This window comes from Sorex araneus, chromosome 1 (genome assembly GCF_027595985.1).
Source record: "Sorex araneus isolate mSorAra2 chromosome 1, mSorAra2.pri, whole genome shotgun sequence".
Classification (NCBI taxonomy): domain Eukaryota; kingdom Metazoa; phylum Chordata; class Mammalia; order Eulipotyphla; family Soricidae; genus Sorex; species Sorex araneus.
In genome coordinates, this window is record NC_073302.1 from 130,264,022 (window position 1) to 130,287,449 (window position 23,428).

Sequence of the window (23,428 nt, forward strand, 5' to 3'; positions counted from 1 at the left end):
TGCCTGCTTATATTGATCATGTCACTGAAAAAGAAAGACTATTGAAGTCTAATGTATAAATATCAGATATTTAAATTTTCTGCCTTCTTCTTCTTCCTCCTCCTCCTCCTCTTCTTCCTCTTTCTTCTTCCTTTTCCTCCTCTTCCTCTTCCTTGTCACACCTAGCAGTGTTCATTTCTTATTCCTTACTCTGTGTTCACAGATCACTACTGACAGAACTCTAAGGATCAAAACTGAATTGGTAGCCTTACCAGTTCTCTAGCCCTTATACCACTTTCTGCAAAATTGAAGTGGTAAGTGACCTCTAACCTGAATGCTTCCTGTACCATAAAAGAGATTTTTTAATTTTTTAATATCTCATGAAACACTAATTCCAATTCACTTCTCTTTGAAAGAATTCTCTGAGAATGACTGAATTTTCAGCAGCTTAAAATGACCACAGAAATGATAACTAAATAATTTAGAAAATTGTAAGATTATTTAGGCATTTAAGATGTGTACAAGATAATTAAAACCAAACTTTAGGAAAGTTAAAATCTTACTGTAGTTGGTTATTCTACAAATGGGGTCACTGCCTAAGTTGTATGAAGGAACATGTTTAATTTACAGTTGTAATGAGGAACATAGGATGTTTTGATTCTTCATTTGCTTTGCTCATCTCTAGAGGATGCAATTGTCTATATTAAAAAATGAGTATAGGGTCTTTTGTGGAGGATAATAAAAATGTGCAAGATAATACAAGCCACATGCATATATGGTTGGCATATGGCTTTTCTCTTTGACTATAGAATTGTTGCCCATAGCTGCTATCATGAAACAGCCACATGAAATGTTCGCTATTATCCACTTATGAATGAGACCAATTCCTCTGATCTCATTAGTTGGAGCATGATTATTTCATTTTAATTAATATGCAGTGTCTGTAAGGTCATTATCAGGAGACTGTTTGCTTGTGAAAGGATTGTGCTTTATTTTCTAATTAGCTTTAAAAAATTAAATGAATACTATGTCATCTCATGTTGAATGAATACAAAGATGGCTTCTCTTCCATTTTACAATTTCTAAAGAGAAATGGCATTTGAGATTTTTTAAATCCCCTACAACTTGATATACTAGTACATATCCTGGGCAAGTTTACAGAAATATATATGTCATGATGTCGACCAGGTTGATATTTGTTAGGAGCTACAATCTTTCATTCATTGAGAACTTGGATTCATCTCAATAATCATTCCACAAAATCTGGAGAATTAAAATGAGCCTGGCTAGATAGAGGCTTCTATTTTTTTCTGGCTTTAAAATAGAAAAATATTTCCATTTTTTTCAAATGCACAAAAGAAGAGCCAGACAAATAGTGCAAAGGGTAGGTCACTTGTCCTGCACACATCTCCTTACCTTCCCCACCATCAGCGCACAAGGTCCCTGGGTCCTGCCAGGAATGATTCCTGAAGTGCAGAACCAGGAGTATACCCCAAACACGAATGGGTATGGACTAAAAATAAAAAGAGAAAAATAAAGGGGAAAATGCATAAATGAAATAAGTCCTAAAACTGCTTGATTTGAGTAAAAGCAGTCTAACTGTAGGGTTGTTTTTTTTTTTAACCCATAGGATTAAAAGTTATGTGCTTTAATATGTTTTAAATCAGTAGTCTCTTTAATAGTCTTTTTTTTTTTAAAAAAACTTTTGTTTTGGTTAGGATTTGGGGCCACAGTGGGCAGTGTTCAAATCTTATTTTTGGCTCTGCTCAGCAATCACTACTGCTGGGCTCAGGGAAACATATGTGGTACAGGGGACCAAACCCAGGTCAGGCACTGGCAAGGAATGTGTGCCTTACCCACTGTACAATCTCTCCAGCCTTCAATAGTCTCACTTTAGTAGGTATGTCCTCAGACCATTTTGGGTCTTGCACCAGTGCAGTCCTTCTCTTTTCTTTTTATTATTTTCTCTTAATTCCTAAGTGTGAATAGCCAGAATCTGCACTGTTTCTTTGTGATCATGTGACTGACACTGGGCAAATCATAAATGCCTATATACCTTGTCATAATGGTTGCAATAGCAGGTGGTCTGTCATCCACACCTATATGGAAAGGTCATATCAATAATGTTTTTATATTGAGAATGAAGGTGAGAAGTTTTGAAGTTTGCAAATTAAAAAGAAAAGAACTTTAAGGACAATCAATAGCCATTGAGGGGCCGGAGAGAAAGCAGCGAGGTAAAGGCACTTACCTTGCTTGCAGCTAACTCCAGTTGGATGACCTATAGAGTATATGATTATCTTATTATCTTTTGCCTCTACCAGGAGCCAATACAAAGCCAAGAATAGGGATCAGGGCCATGTGTGGATCCTACCACAAAAATCAATATCCAATCAGATAAGAGAAAATGCTGCCTGAGAGGAAAGGGTTCTTGGTTTTTACAGAAGTCAATACTGCCCTTTCTTTCCACTATTCTTTCAAAATCTGTATCATTCTTATAGCTTAGTTTAATTTGCAAAAGAACTATCCAAAGAGATAAATACAATAAGTATTCTTAATAAAGAAGGTAGTTTTTTGCACATAAAAGTGCTTCTTCTACTACTGCAGTAATCTTCTCTAAAATAGTTCAAGGTTTCCAACAGATATCTTTATTTAGACAAATTTGGACACGCTTTACTGATAAAGAAAAGGTACATTTAATTTAGCTAAGTAATCATAAACCTTGAATCAACATTCCAATTATTAAAGTTGTGCAGTATTGATGCTGATCTATTCAAATAATGTTTATGACCTATTTGAGCCCTGGACCCATCTGAAATGAAGCATTTTTTTTCCCCCTCTCTACTTTTTAAAGTCAAAATCATTGGCCTACTCTATCCCCTTGAAATCAGATTTTGCAGCCTCCTGGCTTTCCTCCAAAGTCTTTCATTGTTTCATAAGCCATTCTTGTTTTCAATTCATCCTTCTTTATCCACTGTGTAAACTAGGTGGACCTGAATACTTAGGAAAAATCGAAAGCATTTGGTTGTTATTAGAGCAAGGATAGCTGACTCACACATGTAAAACATTAAACAAACCTTACAAATGTTTGAGTGATTTTTTTTTTCTGTTGTTGTTGTTTGGGGCTGTGGGGCATTTAACCACATCCTGCCATGCACAGAACTAGAGTTTCTATTACCAGGTATAGTTTTTGGGCAATAAAACAAACAAAGACAATATTTTTATTTTCTTTTCCCAGCATTTTTATTGATTCATTTAAATGTAACATACTATACACTGTTCAGCCTTTGGGAGGTAGGAAAAGGTGGGGGTGGGGGGTGGGGGAGGTTTTTTTTTTTCTTCTTTTTCTCTCTTTATGAGGAGTCTCCTCACAATCTATACCCAGAGGGACACACGTTTGTTGCACTAGACTTGTGACCACACTTCCCACAGAGGCAGAGCTCCCGAAATCCTGATGATGTTTGAAAAAATACAATATTCAGGGTGGTAACTGCTTTTCCTTCAGTAGCACAATCAAGCTGCAAAGGGGACCAGAATTCTATCTCAATAAAGAGCAAAAGATGCCATTTTTCATTGCAGGAAAAATCTTGTTGCTGCTTACCAAACTGTTCCTGTCTTTATCTCTGTTGATGTGTGTGTTGGGGAAAGGAGAGGTAAAGGAGATATTTTCTATTTCTGGCTTCTGCAAGCTTTGATACATTTTGCTAGAAGCTGTTTTGCTGTTTTGAGTACTATAATGATGACTGTTTATGCATGGTCTCTCTGGTAATCTAAATGGCCATGTGAAATACGAATCCAGTTTGTGCCCTACTTGTTGTTACCATGGTCATCTAATACTTTGTCTCACCAAACATTTCATTTTGGTTGTGGGTGGTCTATGTTCATGGGTCAGGTGAAATTATTATTTTGAAATAAAAGAACAAAGATAATCGAATTCTGATAGGAGTGCATTACATGATAACTCCCAGACCCAAGTTACCAATTAAATTTTAACATACAGATTCCAACCACAAAAAAAAAAGTTATGTTTTCAGAATCCCATTTGTCCCAAAACAAGTTGAAGTCAAAGACCATGAAATGCAACTTTAGCCATAAGCCAAAAACATTCTGCCTCAAAGGCATCTATCTCTGTTGAATCTCAATTTTTTTAAGGAATGTGGAAAAGATGGCCTTTTACGGGTTTACTTTATGGGAAAGTTTCTTAATAAAGCTAATTCTTAAATAACCGATTAACTGGAAGTGCTGGTTAAGCATTGACACAATTGAGTTATAAAAGAGTTGCAAAACACCAGCCTTTCTAGAGGTTAAACTTTGGTTAAAAAAAAAAAAAGACACATTTGGTGAGGAGTCTTTCCTTGTATCAAAATACTGTGTCCAAACAATAAAACATTTTTTTTCAAAACAAGAAATATGAAGATAAACTGCAGCATCAATACAATCTTATAGTTATCACTTAAAAGTATTTAGAACAAACATTATTTTCTACATTTTTATCACTACAGACACTGCAAATAAGGCTTATGTAATTATTTAGTGGAATACAATGTGATGCTGACTGGTATACTCTTACGTGCTGTTTTCTATACCTGCTCTAACAAAATGAATTTTGATATGGCTACATTACAGAACTTTCCAAAGCTCTTTAAATTTACAGAAAGTAAGTTTTATTGGGTTTTATAAGACTAGATCATACAGCTTGAACAGGTTTCAGTATATGGTTACACATATACCAGGATATATTTGCTCAGTTTAAGCCCCTGGGAGAGTTGCACTTCATGCCAATATTCCTTAATAGTTCCTTTGGGGGAGATGCACTACGTGGTACTTAAGAAAAGGTTCTTATAATATGCAGACGGCCTCTACATCACTTACCACTGTGACATGTTTAAAAAATAAATCATTAGTAAATAATGAGGCTAGGCTACCAAAGTATACTTAACACTTATTTTTCCGTCTTTTCGTATATTCTTGGAGACCCACTGATGTACTAAAGAGAAGAATTTGACATTCTGGTCTATTTCTTAGGAAAGGAAGCCTTAGGAGTGATCTATGTTTTTAAATGATGGCAAACCCTGCCACATTCAAGCCCAGCCGAGGCACTATACCATTCATCACTGATGGTTTTTAATGCAGAAGTGCAAATTAAGCCCACTGAGAGAACAGGGACACTCAACTCTTCTCCACTCTCATCTCCTGTTCCAGAAGTGTTTGCCAAGTTTTAAAAACACTTTGTTATGAACATGCATGTGATGTGCGGAAGAAAAAGAAAAGGCAAATCAGAGGGCAGCCACTGAGGAAATTCTTTAAAACCCCAAAAGATATTTAACATCCTATTAAATAAATAACTTAGAAATAGAAAGGGATGAAGGCAGAATGCACAAGCATACCATACTATTTGTTTTGTTAGAACAGATTTACACTAACATGTTTACATTGTTTGATCCTATTCGATTTTTCCAAGATGCCACACCCAAAGTTCCTTTGGTTGTGCATATGATATGAACCAAGTGCTTTCCAGTAAATGCTTGCGTGTCTTACTGCTCATTGAATCATAAGGCTTGAATGAGCAATGAAAGTTTTTGATAATGAGTTTGTATTCCATAAATAACTTTCCCGAAGATTATTCAACAGATTGGTCTGTGTCCTTTAAATTCTATTTCAGAGGTTAAAAAACAAAATGAAGACAAAAACTTAACCCAAAAACCCAGCCACAAAGTCGTTCACTTAGGAATAACGTCCATCCCATTTGATCTGCCTATATCTCGATTATAAGGCATGACACAGAACTAATTAAAAGAACATCATATGTCAGCAGGGAGTATAAAAACCATCAAAGGCTTCCTTTCTTTCGACCAAGTAGACATCTGCAATGCGTCTTTGCCTTTTGAGCTACTGTCTTCATGAATATCAACTATTCTTGGCAAAAGAGCCTTGGTTTCTACTTCATCCACAGACATTGCCTTCCTCTATGAATGGACAACCATTGGAAGAAAATGAGCTGAGGTGTTTTTCCTTCTTGTTTTCTGTCCTCTTCTTGGAAATCCTTTTCCATTCAATGCCACGTACATTTGCCTCCCATTGTGTTGCCAGTTTAATGATGCATAGGTATTGTATCCATTTTCCTCTATCCTCTCCTTCAGCTTACAGTCATTGTTAAATTCTTTCTGCAATAGAAAAGCAAAACCTTTTATTCCTATGATGATGACAATTGATTCCATTTGACATAAACCATTCAGAGAACTCTAACTTTTGTTTACTGTTGCGTTTTACACATAAGTTGTGTGTTTAATAAACAGTACCAGCAACAGAAGAGCAAAATAACTGAAAAAAACAGATTCTATATTTGAAGGCACATGATTTATTTCAATCGATCATCATTACCACAAACTGAAGCCTTTATAAAATGTTGGCTGTGTTTAAAATGATGCAATGGAAGTGCCTAAAAAGATTATGAAATAAACATTCCAATGAAAATATGTGTGATGCGTCAGTGACAGAGAATAGTATGATAATTCTTTTTTCAGGATAATAACCAAGGGCCCCTGTGGGAAAACACAGTACTAAAGGAAAGGTGAGCACATCAAGTCTGCAGAGTTCATCTACCAATAGATTGATAGTAAATAAAGACACCAAAGACACACCACAAAACACAGACAAATAGACTGTATCATGGAAAGATCTTTGAAAAACAGTAATTAGCTGTATATTTCATACAACGTTCATCAGTTTGAACACCTATAGTTTTTAAGATAGCTGGCAGAAAGCAGTAGCGCTGGCAAAATAATAAGATGGAGCTCAGAACTGCTGTTGGCTAGATGAAGGAGTTCAGAGATTTTGCTGCACGAATTGCAGACCAAGGCATGAGAAGGCCAGGACCCTGGGAATCTAATTCTCCAGGATCTAACCAGGATGCTGAAGAGGGATGGACCTACTTGGCTACCTGGGCTGGAAACTAAGTCTGTGAACACCAGAAATTTTAGCGTGCCATACACAGGTGGAGCATCTCTTCCGACTCTTGTCATTAGTATTAAGCTTCAGGCTACAAAACCCTGCCCTATAGTTCAGCCCTGCAAAGTGAGAACTGTTGTTAAGACCCCTTCCCTGTTTACTGGAAATCTAGATAAGATATCTACAGAATAAACCATTCACAGCAACTAATGCCTATGTCCAAGCGTAGAGAAAGTATGTGGGACCAGAGACTTTGTGCTCCGAAAGAGACTAGTCCGGTCACAAGAGAGAAGGGACAGAGAAGGATTTTATATCCAGGCTAGTTTTACCCAACGAGGCCAGCAATTAAAGAAGCACACCTTCATAAGATCTACCCCTCACCATTCACACACCTGACAACCTGAAAAACAGAACACATCTTCAAACCAAAAGCCTTATAAAAACAAAAAGGCAAAGCAAATAGTAAAAATGTTAAATCCAGCTACAGAAAAGGAAAATCCCTGGGGCTGGAGCGATAGCACAGCAGGTAGGGTGTTTGCCTTGCACGCGGCCGACCCAGGTTCGATCCCCAGCATCCCATATGGTCCCCTGAGCACTGCCAGGAGTAATTCCTGAGTGCAGAGCCAGGAGTAACCCCTGTGCATCACCAGGTGTGACCCAAAAAGCAAAAAAAAAAAAGGGAAAATCCCTAAAAACAATGAGCAGAGAAGTGGTGAGTCCAAGAGACAATGAGTTAAAATAGCTAATATGAAAAAGAAATGTGATACATCAAATACATGCTGAAATAGGATGAAACATTAAAGAAATAAAAGAGAAAATATAGGAGCAGAGAAGTTCTTCTTTGAAGAAAGGGAAACTAAAAATATTCCAAAGAGATGCTGCATATGAAAAATAAATAAAATTAAACTCTTCATGGAATATTTTAAAAGCATTGCAAATACGCTCAATATTGCAGAGGAATGATGTTAGATTGGAGCTGAAATTTCTGTAGTCAAATGGAAGAAATGAAACAAGATCTGGGGAAAAAAATCAAGAAAACTTTCAAAACTATCAGATTTTATAAAAGAGAAAACATAAGGATAAATAAACATGCCATACAGTGAAAAGAGAAAGGGGAGAAGTGCCCATTTAAAAATTAATAGCAGAGGGGCTGGAGCAATAGCACAGCAGGTAGGGTGTTTGGCTTGCATGCGGCCGACCCGGGTTTGATCCCTGGCATCCCATATGGTCCCCCAAGCACTGTCAGGAGTAATTTCTGAGTGCAGAGCCAGGAGCAACCCCTGAGCATCACTGGGTGTGACCCAAAAGCTAAATAAATAAATGTTTAAGAAAAAAAAGAATTAAGCAATGGAATCTAGGAAGGTGGCAGCATAAATTTCTAAATACAAAGAAGACATACACCAAGATAGTCCTCAACTAATTATCAAAAGTCAACAAAAAAAATTAGTAAAGGGGCTGGAGCGATAGTACAGCGGGCAGGGCGTTTGCCTTGCACTCAGCCAACCCGGGTTCGATTCCCAGCATCTTATATGGCCCCCTGAGCACTGCCAGGGGTAATTTCCTGAGTGCAGAGCCAGGAGTAACCCCTGTGTATCGCTGGGTGTGACCCAAAAAGCAAAAAAAAAAAAAAAAAAAAAATTAGTAAAGCCTGCAAGAGGGGTTGGGGTGGGGTTGGCCGGATCTGTAACACATATAACCATCCAATCTCTACAGTCTAGAAAATAGTGAAATGACACATTAACAATACTGTATGCAGACATTTTCTAGCCACAAAAGCTTTGAACTGCTAAATTATTCAAATTCAATGTGGAAATGAATGCTTTCTCAGATAAAAAATAACAACAGAATTTATAACTATTGAACTTTGAACAGATGAAATGTTGAAGTTCTTTTGCAGGAAAAAGGGAATTTTGCATATTTTAATACAGAAGCAGCATCTTCTTAATATCTGATTTCTGAAATCTGTGAAATATTTACCGTTTTCCATAGCCTGGTATGTTTAAGCTTTTATTCTGGTCTAGGAATGATTGAAAACTATTACATGAAACATCCTGCTTTATGAATTATATTAAAGAATATGTTGCCTAACAATGCTTATAGTGAACAAACCTGAATACTCGACCTTAAGAATTCCATCTGTAGTCATAGCTCTTTGGATTTGCTAAATATAAATTTTTGCTTTTGTTTTATTTTTGGTTTGGGAGGGGGGCAACATTGGTTTGCGGGGAGGTTGGGGGGCGCGAGTGCAACATTGGTCTAGGTCTGCACTCAGGGATCACTTGGCAGCACTAAAGGACCAAATCTGGAGAAGGGAATCAAACCCAGACTGGCCTCATGCAAGGCAAGTGCCCTACCCCCTGTAGTATTTCCCCAGCCCTTATTTTTAAGGGAATGTTGAGGTCAGGAATTAATGTATCATTTATGCCATAAATCCACTGAAAATTGAATTTGACCCCAAAATTATTAGTGAGGAAGAACTAATTCACTGATCTCAAGTCATATTTCAGAAGTGTCATCTTCCCTAACACCCAAGTAGTTAAGAAGCTCTTCTGCCTCTACCTTCTCTGTTCAGCTAAAGTCCCTGCCTGGAAGTTCAAACAACTCCTCTCAACTTGGAACTTTATAAAATGTAGACTAAATCCTAATTTTTTTAGTTCCATGGACTAGATCAGGACTTTTTTTCACCTTTTCCACTTACAATTCCTTTTATGTTCAGTGAATTTTTATGTAACTGGGGTATATGGAAATCAAGCAAATGTTGTAATAAATCATAAATTTTTTAAACAAAATTTTCATCATCCTTCATTCAACTAAAACACCTTGTATGGGGTCATGGCACACAGCTGAAAAAGGGAGATCAGAATACTAAGCATTATCAGAGTCATAGTAAAGATATTTTCAGTAAGTTTTGCTATACGAAAAATATTTATGGGTTTCTCGTCTGTAAAGTAATATTTATATCTAATATTCTGATGCCAATTTATTTGGTTTAAAGTAAAAAGAAATGGTGTATGATTTTAGGGAAATTTTAATGTAACTCCAAATTCTGCATTAAAAAATAATTTAAATCCTGAGTGGAAACTATCTGGTTTTCTAAACAGAGATGATATTTTATAAAGATAACTGTATTCATTACAAGAAGGGAAATACAGGTAAAGAGACTATGGAAAACTTGTGATTGTTTCAAGTGATTACATATTTAAAATGAAGCTGCATAAAGTAGAAGTGGGTGCATTTCTTCCAAAATGATTTTTTTAAAGCAATTGTTTTTTCCCCCCCAGTTTATGTTGTTTCCCTTTGGTGGATGTCCTAAGCAGTGCTCAGAGGACCGTGGTGTTACTCCTGCCAATATTCTGTCAACTGTGCCAGCCCGTTGCACATCAGGGTCTGTGGAGGCAGAACTCATGAGCCCTGTGGTACTGGGGATCACCAGGTCCACTTGATCATGCTGAGGGCACCCCCAGGGCCATCAGGCAGTTACACCAGCACAAGTCTGGGAGTGAGTAAATCTGCCACTGACTCTGGATGCATATTTAAGTTTGAGAGCTGAGTCCAGGCGGGTGCTGCAGTAAACAACGCAAATAAAGAAGACATGTTCATTTGCACTTTCTAAAGTGTTATCCCTCCATACTTGGTATTATTGTACCCAAAACGATTACTCTAGGACATTTATGTACCTCAGTACATGGATATAATGAATTAATAATCACTGTCTACATAAATAAAATGCCAGAACTAAACGACATACAAAATGGTTAATTTCTTGGTATGTCTCCCGATTTTAGATGTTGACAAAATCTGTAACATCTGAGCTCCTGTTTTATCTTCAGCTGTAACACACAGTTTTCTGCTCAGTTCAAGACCTTTGTTTTCAATGAGTCTTCTCCAAGTTGTCTGCAGCACCCTTGCCAATCTGACCAGATGCTTCCGTGAGAGTCTGTCCAGTTAGCAGTGCAAAACACTAACTGATGCATGCCAGCAACAGCCTGTGTGGTAGACTAATGGGGGAACAACAGAGGAGATTAGAGTTGGAAGAGCTGTTTTGCCAGCCCTTGAGACATTGGTGACCAGCCCACTGTGGTTCTATTTACTAGCAATAGAATGATAACAAAGCGATTCAATGTCTGGGGGAAACAGTCCAAAACTGTGGTAATGATTTACTACTGTGGATTTCGAAAATAAAGCAGAATACTTACTGAGCCATAGAGTTTCCCCTTCTTGTTCATTGCTAAATAATAGTTGCTGTTAATGGCTTTGACGGCAACAACTCCGATTTCCACTGAAGTTATCTCCAGGATACCTAAAACATATAATTTAAAAGTCTAAACTTAAAGAGTTGTGTGAATTTAGCTGCAAGAAAGAAAAATCAGAAGAAACAATTGAGTTCCATTTTTAATGGTTCTAAAATCAAAGATTTTTTTTAAAATTAGGAGAAAAGGTCCCAACCTCTTTCAACATGCCTACACGTACTCAGGCAACTATGTGGAAACAAGTGGCAAATCTAGAAAAGAATTCCCCTGCCTTTTACTCTGAACATATAGGAAAAATATTGTTTTAATTAAAATGCTTCCTTTGCTAGCTCTGCATTTTCAAGTCAGAAATACTGAAACTGCTCATTTTAGCCTAGATTTCACAAAAATTTATCAGAGCACACATCTGTACTATGGTATTAAATGCAATCTACAGCACATGTCAATAATAACAAGTCAGATTTACCTTCATCTGTAAAAGCAGTGGTAAGCTATTTCTTCTTTTTAGGACACGTTGATAAATTTCTTGGTTCAATATAAAAGCAACAAACTTAGTTTTAGCAACTATGTTAACTTTTTGAGATACAAAGAAATAAATTCCAACATCCACAAAGTGTTTAACAAAATGTTTTGTTGCCGTTGTTGCTACTGTTACGGCAGACTCAGCTCTCCATGCTGGCATGCCTGGAAAGGGTAAGGGTCATTCCAGGTGGTACTCTGGGACCAAGTGGGGCAGAAACTGGTCCCAGGGCCTTTGCACACATCAGCCAGGTGCTGGACCACTTTAAGCCACATCCTCATCACATCCATGTTATCTTCAAAATGAAAGAACTGCTGGTCAGGGAGGAGTGAGAATTCAACAGTATTTTAAACCTGGGTGTTTCCTTTGGCAAAAAAAAAATTAGAAAACTGAGAAAATTAATAATGATAGAAAACCTTTTCCCCTAATACACAAATTTTTGGTGGATGCATGAAAAGAAATGTTTTTTTCTGACAAGTTTAGAGAGAAGGCATTTGATCTACTTAATATGTCCATCCATCCATTTTAGGTTAAGAGAATTTCAGTGGCTATAGTTACTTTTTATTAAATATTATTGGTAAATCAGTTTCAGTATAAAGAAGCTGTGATCTGATTAGCAAGATTTCTGGACCTAGAGCAATTGGATTTGAATTCTAGGCTCATGTAGCTATCCTGTAGGATTCCGTATCTTTTAGGAATTTTCTGACCAAAGACAAAATATCTCCTCAGTAATGCAGTTACAGAGATCTCAATTGGCAAACTCAATGCAAAGGAGAATAGTGGAGAATGAAAGAGATAGGTCTTTCTTTTTATTTATTTATTTTGAAGAACTTGGGTCACACCCAATAGTAATCAATAGTTCTTCATGGCTTTGTGCTCAGGAGTGACCTCTGACAGTGCTTGGGTACCTTTGATGGTGCCTGGGATGAACCCATGGTTGGCTGCATATAAGGCAGTGCTAACCCGCCCTGGTACAATCTCTTCAGCTGATCAAATGTTTCTTTTACACATCCATTTTCCTTATTATAGTAGTTGCTCAGAATGTGTAATATATATATGCATATATATGTGTGTGTATGTATGTATGTATGTATTTTAAGAATTTATTTTAAGAATTTAAAAGACGGGCTGAGCAATAGCACAGTGGTTAAGGTGTTTGCCTTGCACGTGGCCGACCGTGTTCGATTCCCAACATCCCACATGGTCCCCTGAGAAGCGCCAGCAGTAATTCCTGAGTGCAGAGCCAGGAGTAACCCCTGTGCATCCCCGGGTGTGACCCAAAAAATAAAAGAAAAGAATTTAAATTGCTTGTTTTCATATAGCTGTCTGGGTTTGTAAATATACTGAAAGAGATTGGAACTTTTCCCCCACAGAGTGCAGCAGTTGAGCACTTCTCTTGCATGCAGCAAACCTAAGTTTGATTTTCAACACTCCATATGGTCCCCCAAGTCTGCCAGTAGTGGTCCCTGAGCACAGAGCCAGAGTAAGTCCTGAGCACCACGGTGTGGCCACAAGACAAAAACAAAAGAAGAAAGGATGATTTTAGCAAAATATAAACCAAAAATTTTGAAGTAATGTGGGGTTAAATAATAGTACTAGATTGAGTTAGCAAAAAAAAAAATGAGATGATAAAAATATTAACAAACCTTTGCCTAAAATACATTTAGCTTGAACTCCATATGGTAGATTATACTTAACTCAGAAACCTCAGGGTTACTTTTTCTATAAATTAACTATTTTTCCTACTCTGCAACCAGTTAAAGCTACTTGAAAAGGTTCAGTATGTTTCAAAATACAAAGAGGAGACCTAAGGTAATTTAAGGTCCTTACAAATTCTGAAAATAATTTTTGGATGCTCTGTTAGTAAGCTATAATTTGATAATCTTGTGGGTAATGGACAATGACTGCCTTTATTATAAACATCTGTGAATATGAGTGACTTTCTAAGGGGCTCAAATTTAGAGGACTTCCTTATTTTTTTCATGAAAAATCTCTCTAGAGTTCTCTATTCTTTGGTGAGGATGATCAAATATGCCCATGAAAGAAATTTTAAAAAGGAGCTAGAGAATTTAGTCTGACAGTTGTTAGATTAATAACATATATTTTGATACAAAATTAAATGTCAATTCAAAGGCAACCTCATAGGGGAGAGTATCTGAAGGGCACACAGAATCTGTGTTTCTTAAAACCCACGTGAACCTATAATTATGTCAAAGTTAAAGTTTACTAAAAGAGTTTTATTATCCAAAGAAACCAACACCTGAATTTGATTATATTATCAAATTCATTTCCCATTTAAATGTCAAATACTTAGTAAATTTAAAGGCTTATTTCAGTTTTAAGTTCTATTATTTATATTAAGTTGTAAATACATCACTTTGGTGTTTCTCAAGAGATCATTTTGCCAGTGAATCTATCTATCTATCAAACTGCATTTGAGGGCAGTTTACTTCAAACTCATAGGATACCGTAAGAGAAGGATACTCTTCTAAGAAATAAGACCAGGAGGACTGGAGAGATAGTACAGAGGGTAGATCTTTTGCTTTGCATTCTGATGACCCTGGTTCAATACTCTGGCATCCCAAATGGTACTCCAATACCTGTAAAGAGTGAGGACTAAGCCCTGAGCACAATTGGGTGTGGCTCCAAAACAGAAAGAAATATAAAAACAGAAGTAGGAATAATAGGAATAAATAATTTATTGCTCTCCTCTAATAAATTCTACACTCCATTAGTGAATGTACAGAGAAATACAATAACACACATTAAATGTCTGTGGGTGATATGATGGAAAACAGGGAGGCAAAGATGAAGGCAATTCATATTGGCTGCAGTTCCAAGACAGACTTACCATCAGTGTTGGATATTAACTGTGGTTTGAAGGTTGAGTATAAAGCATGAAGGGAAAATTGAGAAGGTGTGAGAGACAGAGTTGAAGTGAAACACTATGGTGCTATCAAAAAACCTTAGGAAGTAGGTTTACCAACTAGATTATAGTAAGTTATGGGAAGTGAGATTGCAGCAGTAAATGCAACTCAATTTATCAACCACCTGGATGGACTCTTAAGGGTATTGGCAATAGGAAGTATTTTGTTTAAAAATATTAACTTTTAAAAGAACTTACTAGGGAAAAAAGCTTATATTTAGCAACTTCCTTTAAGTAAATAATCATAATCTATAAAGTTTATTTTGAATTATAGTTGAACTCTTCAAGTTTGATAATATCACAAATATGTGTGTTAAAATTCAGTTCTTATTAATTAATAAATTGTAGCTAGAGGAACATCATGACTATAGTGACAGAGAGGATTTTGCAAACTGATCAACTCAAAATGGACAATTTACAGTTTTCTGTAAATTATCTGTTAACTCTCAGGGCATATGTTAATGTTTTGACAAAACATTGGATAGTCTCTGAGCTGATCATTCAGTTTATGCTTCTCAGCTTTCTCCAGAAGGATCTATACTATCTCTTTATTCCCCAATAATTACAGTGGGCCACTACATCTTTTGGGTGACTGTTAGAATAAAAATGCTATTGGTCTGAAAGGTAACTTCTAAAGTCTGTCTAAATTCTGGTCACCTTTAAAGAGACAAGTGCTGGATTCCTTCTTTGGAGATAACATGATATCATAGATAATATACTTCATTTTCCAACTCTTTCCTTCCCTTTACCTCTTTTTCACTCAAGCTTTCTCTCTCATAAAGAAAACAGCAAAAGTGCAATTCATGTGATAAATTAATGGAGATGTGATAAATTAACAAAGATGTTTAGGTGTCAATGAGAGGGAAGCAGATGTAGCACTGAGAAGTGCAGTTAGCTCAGCTGTGCAAGTTTGGGGTAAGTGTATTTATATTCATGCGTTAACTTTTCGGTTAATAACAGATCGTATGAACTGTGGGAGTCAAAAACAGTATACCATATCGTCTAAATGCATGATAGAGTATATCATTTGGGTTTGTCGAATCACATTCTGTGAAGTTCAAACAGCTATGAAATCACTGAAGAACACATTTCTTATAGTGTGTTTCCTGGAAACTCTGTGTGTCAATATAGGTCCTGGTTTTCTCATTTGTAAACTGCGGCTAACTGTCAATGGCTCACAAGTTTACGCAGAGTAGTAGACAGTAGGTACGGCATCTGTACTTACTACCTGCTGAATCACAATGATGGCAAATTAGCCAATCTCCTATAACAACTATCCTCAAATTTGAGCATACAACCCTGTAAAGGTTATTTAAAGACAGGGTGCCTTTAAAAATATTTAGTACATCTATTGTGGGGTAATTCTAGTAATTCTCCAGACAATGCTGATTCTGCTGGTCCAAAGACCACACAGTATTCTATATTCTAAGATTTAGAGTTAGGGAAGTCTTCAATGGAAAAAAAGCATTAACAGAAACATGTGCAGAGAAGCAGAACCACAAATAAGAAAAGACACAAATACTAATAGCAGCTTAACATCAAAGAAAAACTCTCAAAGAGTATGGAAAGAAGCACTGGGCTTGTCTTCTACTTATTTTTGACAGGCATGGGTCACAATGACTGCGTAACTGTTGCAATGCTGATTTGAAATGTGTATTACATCATTGTCTATATTCAATTTTTTTAAAGACAGCAGGACTATTAGCATAATTTTATCTTAGTTCTCTTCATTAGAATGCCGTAATGTTGGTGGAAACAACATGTGCATCGACTACTTTTAGAAGTATTTTATATGCAGTCCCATAGGGTTAATTGTGTTGACACTCTAAACATGAAAGGGTTCTGACCCCCTTAAAGTTATTCTGATGGCCAAGAAATTGCCACAAATTGGTAGGGATTCACTTGTCTCTCATCCTCCACCAGAGTTAAAGACATATACTTTATCTAGAATGATCTTGCATTTTTAAAAGGAGAATAAGAGAGTGGGCTAATCATTAATCTAGGTCTGGCTCACCTTCTACTATTTAGACTCTGGCTGCCTTTTTGGCATAAAGCTATTTAGTTCCTCTATCTGCTATACTTCTTTCAGATACCCTTGACATTCATCTAAATTGCTAACAGGAAGGAACCTGCATTAGCAGAATATCTTTGCTGTCTCTAGATAAGATACACCATTTCCAGTCTGCAGAAGATCAAAATGACCTCTAATATTTTCACTTCATTCTTGAAGTTAAGTAACAACAGTGGTTTACTTGGCCTTATAGATAAATACAACAGAAACTTCTAAAACACTGCTCAATTTTAGGCTACATCTATTGTAATTTGACATTGTCACTGTTCTAACATTAGGAGTATCAGAAACTAACAGTATAATATATACAAAGTACCCTCCAGTTGAAATTTAATTGTTAAACTAAGATAACAATTATTTCTTACTGCATTTTTACTATAAATTATGTATGCATCTGTGGTATTTCACATTAATCACTTATCACAGGTATTTTCTTATAGTCATTTAATATGTTCATAACATATGTTTAATAGATTTATAAGAGCTGACATAATTTTTTTCCTCATCAGCAGAGATATTTCTTAGGTTATTTGACTTTACTGAATTATATCAGAAAATAGATCAGTATTATCAATGTGATAATAGCACTATTTCAAATATTACTGTCTATCTTCTTAGGGAAGACATATGTTTTACTGCATATCCCTAGTGACAAGAATAAATCCAGATTGCTGAGAACTGTGCATAGCTAAGGGCTAATAAAAATTTAATTAACTTAAAAACTTAGAAAAAAATAATAATTTTATATGAAACAAAGACCACAGAAAAGCTTGCACAACTCTAGAGATAAGAATTGTACTTACACTCTCCCAATTCCCTACAACCCAAGGAGAAAACAGTGGAAATGTTTATAAAGTTGAACAATTTTCTAATAAAAGATAACTCTGCATCCCATTTTACAGTGGCATATATACCATAAAACAGAAGAGTTCAGGAAGAAAAATCAAAAAGAAACTTCAGAAAATTTTAGGAAATGTATTTGGATGCTAAAAAAGACAGTGAGCAGGGCAGAGAGCAATTACTGAAAATCTTTCTTCCTATAAGGCAAATGTTAGCCCAAGGGCTTTATAAATATCACATCACTTTGAGACGCAAATCCTGAGCTCTTTGGAGATGGAGAAACTGAGGCACCACCCAGATGCAAAAATCTGAGGAGCCAAGGGACCCCTCTCACTAGGGAAGGGTGTAGACTCCTCTTTTAAAAAAAAGAAGATACAGAAGAATCTGAAAGTAGGGTCCAAGTTATGAAAAAAACATCAACCATGCGAGGCTTTTCCTGCAACAATGCCCAGATTAATTTTTTATGGAGATAGACAACTCCAGAAAAAAATTATTTCAAGGAATTGTACATAATCTCCCCAAAGCCTTTCTGGGCTTGATTTCTCAAACTTTCGTTTTCTCTTGAACACATATCTATCTGCTTGTTTGCTTTTCTCCACTCTGGAGAAACCCGTGTTCTCTTCCGAACATGCATCCCTCGCTTTCTCTCCTTTCATGACTTTCTAAATCAATTGTGTTCAATAGGAATACTGTGCTTAAAAAATAAATAAAAGGCAAACATATGTGTATCAAAACATACTTGCATATAAGATTTTATAAACTATTATTTATTTCCCCTATTTCCTTTAGCAAATAAAATTCTTTGAAGTTTCAAAAGTGAGAAATCCTGATTTGAATGAACCTAAGCCATCCTGATCACACCCCACTTTGGCCCTATTTTTATTGTCTCTCCAGCATTTTGTATTTGGAGAAAAGGCCCAAGGGAATCCTTAGGTAGCTTGTGTTTGCTCACTGAGATTTGAGGGGAACAAAAGTCTGTCATCCTGTAGAGGAAGGATGGTCTAAATACCAGTCATGGAAAAATAAAGGACAACCACTGCATTGTTGTTGCTGCTGGAAGAATCTCTAGAGAATACAATGTACTAGAGAATACAATGTACTAGCAATGATTATGTATTAGCAAAAGCAACCAACTAACGAATTCACATTATAGCTTATTTTTGTGAAATCATCTATGTTTAACTAAGACTTCTGGTAAGGTTGTTAATTTTAAAAGAGATTTCAAACCCTCTAGATCAATAGAAAAGAAAAGGTCTTGTTTTTATGAAAAAGGTTGTATATTATGCAAAGTTTTTAAGAGAAAGCTAGGCCTTAGCAAGTATAGAGATAGAAAAAGGCTGTGACCAAAATTTAGATATTGGATCGGCTCTGATTCTCTCCTACACAGATGTCAATGAAAGACCAAGGGCACACCAAGGGCACAGAGTTACTTCCAGCAACTGTATGAAGTTACTTAATGATTGAAATAAAGTACAGATTCTCTCTACCACACCATGAGGTGCCTATAAACAGTTACAAAGTGTTGGCAGTTAAGCAAAGGTTTTTTTTTAATCTACTCAATGTTTTATAGACCAATTTATCTTGTTTCATTATGCAGAAATAATTTGTTCTAGTTTAACTCAACCAATGCATTTTATATATAAAGGAAGGGGGAAAAGCTTCAGCAACATTACTCATGGTATACTTCACAAAATGATCACCATGCCAATATAGCTACCCTACAAATATTCTTATAAAACATCTACCATCATATCAACTAATGAGTTTATGAATTTCTTAAATAGAATTAAATATAATAACTCTTCTCAATTTAATGAAGAGAATAAAATAGATTGGTAGAGTACATCTTGGTGCTTGGTTTCTGACAAGAGAAATCTAACAAGTTTCATTAAAGTGTTTCCAAATAACTAAACATAGACAATATTGAACAGTATAAAATACTTAAATCTAAAACTAGTTTTGGAATTCAAACTAAGGACTTAGTTTGTGCACATATTTTATAACAGCCTGCCTGGCTTTTAATATGGTGTAAGAGTTATATATATAGCTTTTTTTTTCTTTTTGGGTCACATCCAGTGATGCAGAGGGGATACTCCTGGCTCATGCACTTAGGAATTACTCCTGGCACTGCTTGGAGGACCATATGGGATGCTGGGAATCGAACCCAGTTCTGCCACGTGCAAGGCAAATACCTTACCCACTGTGCTATCACTCCAACCCATACATAGCTTCTTAACTCAAAGTTAAGATTTGAGAGCTACTTTCCAGTTACTTAGCTGATCACAGTAATTCGATAATTATAATAACGGTTACAAAATTTATGTTGGTACATATATTTTTATTTGTGTAAAATGTCAATTTATCTATTTCTATGTACTTTTCAGGTTAAAATAGATTCATCTGTTGAATATAGAATTTATGATATTAAAATTTTAACTTATGATATTGAACAAATATCATAAATTGTGATACTAAAATTCTAGTTTCTGCCTGAAAAAAAGGAAAAGTGTGATCAAGATATTCAGGAAAATTACCCCCTGTGGCTTACAAATTGTCTTTCATAAAGCCATACACCAACGTAAAAATTGCTTTTTATACCCAAATTCCACAGAAATGTCCTAGTTTTGTAGCACACTCATGACAAACAAAACAGATCTCTCAGGCTGGAAATAGATGAAATGAGCATCACACATTCATCTCTACTCAAGAGCATAGCACATTACATTATAGAGGAGGCTGGAGGATGGTATTCTTGAAAAAGTATAAAAGATTTCAACGGTGTGAAAGTTAAACATTCTAGCTTAGCCAAGTGGGAATAACAGCCCTGGATTAAGAAGAGATGTTCTACAAATAAGTACTTTTTTCTGTTAGTTTAGTTATTATAGTTGAGGCCACATGCTTGCAATAGTGTTAATATTTAAGGTTTTGATGTATATGGTTACAGTGAAAATAAGTTACTAACAATTAGTGGGGGAGGGTATTGCTCTTTCCTTAGTGAACTACAACTCAGGTTTGATATTAGACCCAACATATATCCTTTATTGTCTTTATTGTAATTATGTGGCTGGAGTGATAGCACAGCAGGTAGGGCATTTGCCTTGCACGTGGCCGACCTGGGTTCGATTCCTCCGCCCCTCTTGGAGACCTGGCAAGCTACCCATGGCGTATTCGATATGCCAAAAACAGTAACAACAAGTCTCACAATAGAGAAGTTACTGGTGCCCGCTTGAGTAAATCGTTGAGAAAATAATGACTGTGAAAGAAAAACTAGCACAGAAGTTTTAGATATTAGTTATGAGTAGATAACTATTAAAAAAAAAACCCTCAGGGGTCCGGAGCGATAGCACAGCGGGTAGGGCGTTTGCCTTGCACGCGGCCGACCCAGGTTCGATCCCCGGCATCCCATATGGTCCCCCAAGCACCGCCAGGAGTAATTCCTGAGTGCAAATCCAGGAGTAACCCCTGAGCATCGCTGGGTGTGACCCAAAAAGCAAAATAAATAAATAAATAAATAATTTCAGTCTACTGAAAAGAGCAGTTTAAAAAAAAAAAAAAAACCTCAGTTCAGCTGGATAAAACTTCAGATAGTATTAGAGTTTTTATTGGAATTTTTTTCCCCTGAAAGACTACTCCTGTATAGTGCTTGGGGAATCACACTCAGTGGTGCTCTGAACACTTGGTAATGCCAAGATAAATCAGAGCCATAAGCCTGTAAATTGTGCACACTAGTCTTTTAAGCTACCTTCTGGGCCCCAAAACAATGTATTTTGAAGAAGTGTTTTTATTTACAATTTATTTATCAAAATCTTAAAGTATCCCCCCAAAAGACTCTCTTAGTAATATTTAATTAATTTAAACAGTTGCAAGAAGGAATTTGATTTGCTCAACTCTAGCTAGCTTGTATTCTCTTTTTTGGGGGGATGGGGGTCACACCCGGCAATACACAGGGGTTACTCCTGGCTCTGCACTCAGGAATTACTCCTGGCGGTGCTTGGGGGACCATATGGGATGCTAGGAAACGAACCCAGGTTGGTCTCGTGTAAGGCAAATGCCCTACCCGCTGTGCTATCTCTCCAGCCCCTCACTAGCTCATCTTCTCAAATAATCATCGACTTCAACTGAAATAAAAGAGCTAAACATCGATTTATGGCAATTAAAATTTTGGTGCATGAGATAAAGTAAACAAGCTAAAAGAGGACATATAAACTTCCAAATTTTTTATCAAATTGTCATCAGATAGCAGAACACAGTATTAGGTGCTATTATATTTCTATTATAATTGCTTCATTCTCTTATATTTATTGTATAAGAGCAGGGAATATCTCCTAATGTAATGTGGTGCAAACACATATGTTTCAGTGTAGACTATTTCTCGGGAAGTTATAAGGGAAATCCTATTTGTTTTTAAGTATATTTGTTTTCAAATTTTATAAAATGTATCTAAATTAATGTCAATTTTAATGTCATAAATTGATTTTAGGAGGTGATATATTGAAGTTGCTATACTTTACCAGAGCATACTTAGAAATTTAGGACCCATAAAAATGTATACATTATATAGTCACTAGAAAGAAAACATGAGTAGAAGTATGTATATCTCTTGTAAATACATAAATATACACTGGTTAGAAAGATAATTTTTAAAATTTGGTAAACAAATGCAATATAAATAAAAAGACACAAGGTCCGCTGAAGCATGAAAAACTTCAGACTATGGCAGACCATGAAAATGGAACAGGGGGATTAAAACAATTTTTACTTATGAGTTAGCTTTAGCTACTTCACACCTAAAAACTTATTTATGAAGACAAGGGCTATAAGAACTGGGTATATTTTCATATTAAGCAAAATGTTCAGTATGCAGGTTTCAAATTCTTTCAAAATTTATTTACACTCACTTGGCAGAAGTAAAACTACTGTGAGAAAGAGTAGACTGAGTTTGGATGGTGGTAGTGTCATCTTGCTCTTAATTTACTGAACTTATAGTACATTTCTTTCTCTACCTCGCCTATAACAGATGACTAACATATAATCATGGAATAAATTCATTGATTTATCAGCACTGAGTCAATTTCAGAGTGTCTGTTTCAGCATTGGCAAACTTACTTTCCTCTAGAAGGGTGGGGAGGGGTGACCTGGGGACCACGTATTCTCTGTTAGCAGGAATTCATCTGAGTGAACCAATTCTATCCAGGATCTCAGTATCATTATAGCAGAAGCTAATTCTTCTGCACCTTCCAAGGTAGAAAGGAACATAGAGAAGTAAAATCAGCCTCTTGCTAGCTCTAATTCATCTTCTACTCAGCACAGTCTTCAGCTTGGTGACTGACTGATACGTATGCCACCTCACTTTGGGTACGTACATTCAGCTCATGGCAATAAAAATGCACCCTCAGAAAATGATTGTTAAATATAATCCTATGAAAACTCACAGACACTGGATGCTTACTGTGTAAAAAGCTACTTACTGAGCATAAAAAGAGCCATTATGACTTGAGTATTACAGAAGAGAAAACCAAAATCCAGAAGTATTCAGTCCAATCTCCTCCCCTCCTAAATTCTCCTTTTTTCAAGCACAACAAAACCATGTGGTACTTTATTCCCTTTCCTTACGCAAGGTGTGCATTATTAACTTGTCTAAAAAGGTTTTTTGTTTGTTTGTTTGTTTTTCAGATCAAATCACCTAACCATTGAAGTCCAACACCCTGGTTGGGTCTTTTTGCCTCAGAAACTTGTTAATGTAATGAGGTCTGCTGCACATGTCCAAATATAAACATTTGCTTGTTGACTCTAAAATCCCTGATGGGTGTTTTCATCTTGAGTTCTTAACAGCTTTCTGACATGTGGGAGATCCTATCTTTATTCCTCTAGCCAACAAACAGCCCTCTCACCCCTCT

General features: G+C 36.2%; 1 protein-coding gene across 1 annotated transcript in view; it reads right to left on the minus strand.

Annotated features, from left to right (window-relative positions):
- Positions 1–3,229: 3,229 nt before the first annotated feature.
- Positions 3,230–23,428, minus strand: part of FGF10 (fibroblast growth factor 10) — a 90,969-nt gene continuing 70,770 nt past the window's right edge. The window contains exons 2-3 of the mRNA XM_004608416.2: positions 11,121–11,224; positions 3,230–6,140 (exon numbers count right to left, since the gene is read on the minus strand). Of these exons, the coding sequence (XP_004608473.2) occupies positions 5,943–6,140; positions 11,121–11,224 (302 nt within the window). The 3' untranslated portion in view covers positions 3,230–5,942. The remainder of the gene's footprint in view (positions 6,141–11,120; positions 11,225–23,428) is intronic.